Source organism: Colobus angolensis, unplaced genomic scaffold, assembly GCF_000951035.1.
Source record: "Colobus angolensis palliatus isolate OR3802 unplaced genomic scaffold, Cang.pa_1.0 Scaffold78, whole genome shotgun sequence".
Taxonomy (NCBI): Eukaryota; Metazoa; Chordata; class Mammalia; order Primates; family Cercopithecidae; genus Colobus; species Colobus angolensis.
In genome coordinates, this window is record NW_012121598.1 from 4788928 (window position 1) to 4798255 (window position 9328).

Consider the following 9328-nt stretch of genomic DNA (forward strand, 5'->3'; position numbering starts at 1 on the left):
TTTTTTTTTTTTTTTTTTTTTTTTTTTTTTTTTTTTTTTTTTGACAGGGTTGTTACAAGTTGAGTTGAAAACAAGAAAAACTTGCTTTTGGCGCCATCAAAAAGGAAAGCCAGATACTTTCCTTTCTACAATTGAAGCCATTTACTACTTTCTGGTAGACTACCATACTGATATATTAAAAGAGAAATACAGAGGGCAATATGACAATCTTTTATTTTTCTATTCTTTTATGTACCAGTTGATAAAGAATGCCAAATGCTCTGGAGATAAGGAAACAGCAAAACTTACACATTAGTTTTTAACAAGCCATTTATGTCTTTTTATTTTGCTAACATTAATAAACTTATATTTGTGCTTTGTTTTTTTCTTAAGAAATAATCATATATAATGCCTGTAAGACCATTTGAAAAAATTCCAGTTTTATATATATTACTTCATATTTCTTAAAGGGAAGGAAATTGTATCTAAGGGAATTTTTCAGAGATACTGTTGATAGAAAAACTTACTTCAGAAGTTACTTACTCAGTGAAACCTCAGTTTCATTACTACATTTTAATATAGTGTGTTACTGTCTCTGTGATTAGATATATTCAATTAGATCTAATTAGCTATTTATTTCAAAATCTTTATATCTTTTCACCTGTACTCATAACCACGTTTAGAAGTAAATGGGGTTACAATCTACTGGCCTAAAAATAGGTCATAAGTGATTTTTCTTGAGGTTAGTAGCAACCATAGGCAGAACTAGAATTAGAGTTCCTGTGTCTAGGGCTGTTTCTTTAAGCCCTAAGGTTGTTAAAAGCAGAGACTCTGGAACTAGACTACCTGAATCTAAATCTCAGCCTTTCTGCTTATCAGCCATGTCATTTTCTTCCATTTGTACAAAGCAGGCGATACTGAGCAACTACCTTATAGGATTAACTGGGAATTAACTGAGTTAATATCTAAGTGACTTTCAGCAGTACCTGAAATATAGTAAGTGTTTTTTTATATATATATGTATATGTATATGTTTATATATATTATATATATATATGTTTACTCTTTCTATTTTATTTGGAATTATGAACTAAGAATAATTGAAGTCCAGCTGCTAGTGGCCATCTCTGCTACCAGATGAAAAGAGCCTGATTTAGAATGAAGTCAGCAAACGAAAGCAGAGTGGAGAGAGAAAGACTGAGTCCTGATGACATCATTTATTCACCTAGACCTAGCTGCTTTTGAATAGAGCCCTACTGTACTGAATAGCTTTTGTCTGCTCTTTTCTATTCTGCTCCCTACTCTGTGAGGTAGATTCCCTTGCTCTCTTGCTTTTGGTTGGGTTCAACAAATGGGAAGCACCAGTGGGAGATCAGAAGTTGAGAGGAAAATGAAATGATGTTATTTATTTCCCTGGCTCCATTCCTGCCATGTCATCATCAGTTGACTGTGTTCCTCTACTAAATAGTACCTTATCAGGAATCCTATCCCTTCTGTTCCCAAGCAGTTATCCCAGTTACCTCACTAGGTTTACTTCCTGCTCCCTTCTTTACCCCTTTTCACTTAGGGCTGGTAATAGCTTACAGTTATTACTAGCCCCAGGGTAGTTCACTACCACTTGTTGCTTTTCCTAAACCCTGCTAATACATTTGTAATACTGAAGTTGTTTTATTACAGTCTTCTCAAATGTCCCCATTTGAAGTTGCCTTCTATTTCTTTTGGGGACTCTGATAAATTCACTTGTTTGGGTGAAATAATAGCACATTTCCTGAAGTCTATACAGTGGCACACATCATGTGTTATGGGGGAAAGAGTTCTTGGTGAAATTAGTTTGCTGTACATTACTTTGTTTCCCTCCCAGAGATTCAGAAGGCAAAACATATTAAAGGTTCTGAAAGTCCTGAAATAAACATTTTGAACTTTATTTAAGCTGATATATCTTAAACTTACTTGAATATGTAGCACCTATTAACATCCCATGGAAATAGGACATTTGGAATATTGTAATTAAGATCAATTCCTACTAATATACATGGGGCAACTGAGAATGAAAGAGGTATAAGTAAATTGTTGATAGATCCTACACCTAGTTAATAGCAGAGCCTGTTCTAGAATCTGGAACTTCTGATTTGGTTTGGTTCAGTAAGGCCACCATTATATTATGCTATTCATAAAAAGGAATGTGGATTATATAAGGTTTGAACATTATTAGTCTTGTAGTCTTAGCCAAATAAACTAACTGGCTTGCTTATTTTAGCAGTTATTTTACAAGAGTGGAATTAAAATGGATTTTTTTTCATGTTTAGAACTTGGCCCTGGGAATAGAGGAAGGCTTGAATTGATTTAAGCAGGGCCAAAGTTGGATTTCTCTAGGCTAAATTTGGACTTCCCTGAGCCAAAATCTATTGCATTTAACTGGCTTTACAAACCAACTAAACATAACAGTTCAGAGGGAAAAGAAAAAAAAGCGAGAGACGGAGAACAATTCTATCACTCATTTGCCTCCATCTCTCAGCTGGCATAAGAAAGATGACCCACGTACTTCATAAGAGGCTAATTTACAGCTAAGGCCAGATAAAATCTTAGGTTCTTTTCAAAAGAAGTTAGTAATACCTGTTAGAACAATGAATTGACTATACTTGTCTTGTTTTTTTTTTTTTCTTTTTTTTTGGTGTGATAGATGTAACAATGGCCCTAATTCTTTATTCTTCCCTGTATTCATGGTCATTTTTCAGGTTCCTTTGAAGTACTCCCCCCACTGTGATTCTGGGTCATCTGCATCCAGAAATTTAGTGCATTTTTACTTACACTTGTGCTTCTGCTGTTGACATAAGAATATGCACGGCTGAGTTAGCCTGCTGGAGGATGAGACATCCATGGAGCAGAGCCAGGTTGCCCTACTCACCTTCACTGAATCCTGTCTAGATTGGCTGATGGCCATCCAAACCCAAGATATATGGATGATTCCAGCCAAGATCAGCAGAGTCATCTGACTGACACCTACCTGATTCCAAATATGTGAGCAAGGAATGTCTATTATGCCACCAATGTTTTATAGCTATTTATTGTGGCATTATTGTGGCTGTAGATATCTCATCTTTGGATGCATTATCAGATCATCATCTTCAAGTACCTTAGAAGATTCTCAGTCTCATGTTTCTTGTGCTCTTGACCACTTGCTTTGCCTTAGCTACCACCTCACATAGTAACAGATTACCAGCAGGCTTGTATGATTCCTCTGCTTGATATCGGTTAGCCATATATTCAGAATTCCTAGCCTATACCAACACTTCTGGACTTTAAAAACCCCATGCCACAGTGACTGTTAAAAGGGCTAGGTGATGCGGTCTGGTGGGTTCGTGAAGTTAACTGTCTGAAAAACTTGGATCAATGGACTAGAAAAAGCTGCTGGGTAAAATGCTCTTCTTCTGATGGACTGTATAGAGACACTGTTTTTCATCTTGGCTGTCCAGAAGTGTACTGTGTGGCCCAGCAAGTGTATTTGCCACATGATTGGCAGCGTCTCTTCATGGCTTGTCATGAAACAGCAGCAAGTGCTACACAGTAATTTGTCAATTTGCATTTGCCTCCCATTATTGCTATCCTCACTTCCTTTCTTCCTCGCTCTTACCAGCCTGGATTGTACCTTTAATAAAGTAGTGGATATATTTCCTTTAGGGTCTCTTTTCTAGGGAAGTCAGATGTTTTAGTCTGAATTTAGTTAGAAAAGCAGCATCATTACAAGTATTACATGAATAAAGAAGTTTAGTAAATAAATTAAGGTTTACCCGCCCCAGTGTGAGAATTACTGGGGTAATAAAGGTCTGGAAGGCCGCAGCAGGAGAGATTTAGAGAAGCAGTGACTAACTAGGTCAGCCGGAGATTCTCAAAGTACTCATGACTTCATTTGTAGAAACATGTATATCTTAAGCATATCAAGCGTCTCATTCTCTAATCTTTCTAGGAGCCCTTTGGTTCATCCTGAAGGTCCCCCTAAATCCCTTCAGAAGTCTTATAAAGGAGTAAATGGCCACACTTTTTATTTGTTCTTTTCTTTGAGGCCATGTTAATGGCAGTCCCCTTGATTTGGTCTTTGTACTAGGCTGTTTTTAATGATCACATTTTATTTGATGAGAAACCATTTTATTTTCCAGTTCTGCATATCCTAGGTTATGTATTTCATTTCAGTTCCATTTGCATACCCATTGCCTTAATTTTGAGCTTGTCTGTTTCTTAACATTTCTTATTTTGAAAGAATAAGTTGATTATTATTAAGTACAATAGATAAGGTACTTAAGAGCCTCAAAATATCACCAAGTGCCATGAATGCATTAGGTACATTTTTTGTCTTTCATGTTACTGGAAGCATTAATTATAGCAACTTTTAATCTCCAAATACTGTCTCTGTCTCTTACTTTTTTTTCTTTTCCCTCTAAACTGTTATGTTTAGTTGGTTTGTAAAGCCAATTGAAAGACCCTAGTGAAAACTTTAGCCATAAACACTGACCCTACATTGAAGGCCACCAGCCAAAAATCACCACCCATACATAAGAGCCAAACATCACTAGATACTTGCTGAAATGTTTCAAATAAAAAAGGGGAAAAGGAGGGGAGAAAATCCAAAGGATATAGATAAAAAGAGAATAATGGCAACAAAAAAAAACTATCTTCAAAATAGAGTATATTGTATTCACAAAACAAGAATAGGAGAGTGTGAATAAGAACAAGCAAAAAGATCTTAGAAATTTAAAAAGTGATTGCTGAAATAAAATTTAAATATAAGAGTTGAAGATAAAATATAGCATAAGAATAGAAAATTCTGAATTCCAAATACCTAAGGCCAATCTTAGTTAAAAGTTGTAATTGCAACCATAGGCTACATGTTACATTGTATTTAATTAAAAACCTTAAGGAGAAAGGCAATAGAGCTTGTAATAGCTATTACCCTTGGTTGTAAAGGAGAAGGTTGGAGATTATTTGTATACCAACTACATAAGTTTACAAAAAATAATGAGTATTAGGTAGATGGAATGAAACTCTATTCACACACTGTATATTAAGCTCTATATACACTGCATATCATCATCATGAAATTGAGTTTCTAGCTGGATTGCAGAGATGAGCCAAAGGGCTTCTCCCCAAATTATTATCTATTTATTTTTGAGACAGAGTCTCGCTCTTGTCTCCCAGGCTGGAGTGCAGTGGTGTGATCTAGGCTCACTACAACCTCCACCTCCCAGGTTCAAGCAGTTCTCATGCCTCAGCCCCCCGAGTAGCTGGGATCACAGGCTTGTGCCACCACACCCAGCTAGTTTTTGTATTTTTAGTAAAGATGGGGTTTCGCCATGTTGGCCAGCCTCGTCTCGAACTCCTGACCTCAAGTGATCCTGTGTTGGCTTCCCAAAATGCTGGGATTAACAGGCCTGAGCCACCACGCCCAGCCTGAATTATTTTTAATTATGACATTTTTTGTATTCCCTTGAGGCACTGACAATTATAATCTTATTTTATATGTTATAGTGAATCATATTTATCTCATTATATATTATAGAATATTTTGTTTGATGGAGAAAATTCACTGACTTGTGCTGTAATGTTTATACCAGCACTTAGCTGATTAATTTACTATGACCTCACTCTTTATTCAGCAATTCTGCCACTATTACTAGTGTAAACTAACTAGCTAGTCCAACAACGAGGCCTTATTTTGGCTTTCTTTCGAAAGGTCATTTCTGACCCCAGCTTGAAGTTTATTTTCACTTGAAGAGATCTCTCAGAAAGTCAAAGAAAATAGGAGGAAAAAAAATTAAGATTAAGGGCCAATCTAAGAGGTCCCTCATTTGAATAATAGGTGTAACAGAGAGAATGGGAAAGGCATGAAAAAAACATTTGTGATTTCTAAAATTGAGGACATTAAGTCAGAGTAAAAAAAAAGATGTACATTAAGGCTTATCGTCAAGGAATTTCAGAACACTATAGATAGAAAATACTAAAAGATTTCAAACAGAAGAAATAGGTCGTACATCGACCAATAATCAGGATATTAAAGGACTTCTTGAAAACAGCATTGGAAACTAGAAGACATGGGGTGATGCCTTTAGAACTTTAAGTGAAAATAATTTTCTATTTGGATGATATTTTTAGTTGTATAATCAATCAAGTATGAATATAGTATAAAGACATACAAGGTCTCAAAAGTATTACCTCCCATATATTCTTGAGCTAAAGATGCTTAGGAGAATACTGAAGAATGTTTTCCAGTAAAATGGAGAAGGAAACCAAAAACCAAAAAAGAGAGCATTAAGCAGAAATCAGCGGGCCAGGTGCGATGGTTCACACCTGTAATCCCAGCACTTTGGGAGGCCAAGGCAGGTGGATCGCCTGAGGTCAGGAGTATGAGACCAGCCTGGCCAACATGGTGAAACTCTGTCTCTACTAAAAATACAAAAATTAGCTGGGCGTGATGGCACGTGCCTGTAATCCCAGCTACTCAGGAGGCTGAAGCAGGAGAATCGCTTAGAACCTGGGAGACAGAGGTTGCAATGAGCCGAGATGGTGCCATTGCATTCCAGTGTGGGCGACAGAGCGAGACTCAGGCTCAAAAAAAAAAAAAAAAAAAAAAAAAGTCAGCAAAGGGAAGTTTCAGGGTTTTAGGATTCATTCATTCATCCATTCTAAAAAATTTTGGGTGCATACTATGTGTCAAATTGTCTAGGTGATGGCTATAGCATGCCAAGTTAGTAAGTGCTGAGAAGAAAGTAAAGCAGAGTAAGGAACTGATAGTGACTGGTGCAGGAAATAGGGTGCCAATTTAAATAGCATGGTCAGATGGGAAAGCCTGTGATAAGGTAAAATTGAGCAGAGACCTAAATGGAGAGAGTGAGCCATGCAAATAATTAAGTGAATAATGTTTTAATTATAGGGAACAGTATGTGTGTGTATATATATATACACACACAAAGGTACTGAGGCAGCAGTATACTTGGCATGTTTGAGGAATAACAAGAACAGCAGTTTGTAACAGTGTGTGGGAGGGAAAAAATGATAGAAGATGAGATCATAGGGAGTAATAGTGGTGTGGAGCCACGGTGAGATGTTAAGGTTTTACTCTGAGTGATGAGATAGGAAGCCATCAGAGAATTTAAGCAAAGGAGTGACAAGATGTGACTTATATTTTTAAAGGATTATTTGGCTTCTATATGAAAAATAGACTGCAGGAGAGAAGTAAAATAGGAAGATCAATTAGAATGCTATTTCAGTAGTCCATTTGGGAGATGATATTTGCCTGAACAGGGGTTGTGATCATGGGCGAGTGGTACAGAATGACAAGATCCTACATATATTTTGAAGGTAGAGCCAGTATTTGCAGATAGGTTAGACATTGTGGTGATGTGAAAATGTGCTGCCTAGATTCCCCATTCTAGAAAGCACTTGCTAATTAGCTGCAGGGAGTGTGGAGGACAGAAATCCACCAGTATCAGCACTTCATCTGCAACAGCTATAGAAAAAGCTTCACCCGAGGTTACCCTCACCTTAGATCTCAGGGCTGTGCTCAGTGGAGATGTAAGGCCTTGCTACTTCAGCCTCATTTATTACACTGTCGGGCAAAACCTTCCCCAGAGCTCCCGCTGTTACAACTTAATTTCTTCTTCTGCCCAATCCTGCTTCCTCCCCTTCACCTGACTGGTGTCTTACATCCCAAACTCCATCTCAACATTTCTCTTTAGAGGATTCAACCTGTGGTAATTGTTAGCAGGAGTGATCTGAGCTGCAGTGAGGATCCCATCACATATGGCACATGGAACAAAAAAAGCCCATGGCTCAAGGTGGTAACTTTTATTAGTGGTAAAATGAGAAGATTTACTCATGGAAGAGAATGTGCCAGCAAGTGCAGTATATCAGGTATTTGAGACTTATGAAGGAAATAGTAGATTTAAGAACAACAGAATTGAATGGCCAAGTGCCACTAATGCTCTATAGAAAGAGGGCTTCTTTGGTTGCATATAAAGCTTATCTAGAATTTAATAGTCCAAGTAGCCAAGCTGGTATTTGTCCTTAAGAATAAATACTGGAAGATCAAGCACAGAAAGTCCAGAATAGAGGCATGTGAATAGACATACTTGTGTCAGATATGTACATGAACTGTAAAGGTCTCTGTATTGCGTGCAGTGCTCACCAGAGAGCATTCAGTACTGAAGAGTCACCAAACAATAAAGCAAACTAAACACATTGCCTGGTTGACATCATCCATCCTGCTTCAGTTATTCACCACCCAGTGCTAGCACAGTGGGCACATGAATGGAGTATCCACTGTGGAAGGGATGAAGACTAAGCATAAGTTCAGTAGCTTGAGATTCAACTTACCAAGGCTGCCTTAGCTGCTGCTGCTGTTCAATGTCCAACCTGAGAGTGACAGAGACAATACTGCACCCCTGATATAACACCATTCTTCAAGATCAAGTTGGTTACATTGGGCCCCTTCCATCCTGGAAGGACCAGCATTTCCTTGTCATAGAAATAGACACAATTTCCAGATAGGAGTTTGCTTTTCCTGTTTCCAGAGCCTCAGTAAATATCACCATTTGAGTTTACTTAGTATTATATTCACCAGCATGGGATCTCACATTATATCATATCAGATCGGGAAACCTATTTTATGGAAAAGCAAGTGCAGGAGTGGACCCATATCCACAGGATCCACTACTAATATCACTTTTTTCACCACTTGGAATCTGTCAGCTTGATAGAACACTGGAATAACCTGCTGAAGGTGCAGCTGAACACCAGTTCATAGGCAATATTCTACAAGGATAGGATGCCATACTCCAAGATACAGAATATATATTGGATCAATTATCCTTATATAGCATGTGCCCTAATATGAAGAATAGATGGGTCCTGGAACCCATTTATTCCTAGGAGTAGATGCAAAGAGGGTGGAAAAAGAGGTGCCTCCCCTCCTTGCCATCACTTTTAATGACCCATATGGTACTTTGCATCTCTTCGTCACTCTGAACTCTGCAGTGAGAGGTCTTGAGCCCACAAGGGGACACACTTTTGCCAGGAGACATATCAAAAATCTCACTGAAAAACATAAGCTGCAGCAGCTACCTGGACATTTTGGGTTCCTTGTGTCCAGGGAGCAGCAGCCAATAAAAGGAGTCAAGATCAGTTGACCCTGATCAAGAGGAGATTGGAATCCAGGTTACACAATCTGGGCAGAAGTAATAAGTGTGGTGCCCAAGTGATAAACCTACCAATTTAAGACTGTAATGTGTAGGTGTGGCAACCCATCCTTTTTTTTTTTTTTTTAAATTTAAGTTCTAGGGTACATGTGCATAGCGTGCAG

General features: G+C 37.9%; 1 protein-coding gene across 4 annotated transcripts in view; it reads left to right on the forward strand.

The window, feature by feature from the left end:
- DTWD1 (DTW domain containing 1) overlaps positions 1-9328 on the forward strand; it is a 36111-nt gene that overhangs the window by 22700 nt on the left and 4083 nt on the right. For 3 of the 4 annotated variants that reach the window (XM_011928597.1, XM_011928599.1, XM_011928598.1), the window contains one exon: positions 48-412. The exons of the other annotated variant lie outside the window; for it this stretch is intronic. In XM_011928597.1, coding sequence (XP_011783987.1) covers positions 48-295 — 248 coding nt within the window. In that variant the 3' untranslated portion in view covers positions 296-412. Of the gene's footprint in view, positions 1-47; positions 413-9328 lie in introns of those variants that run through there. 4 annotated transcript variants of the gene reach the window in all.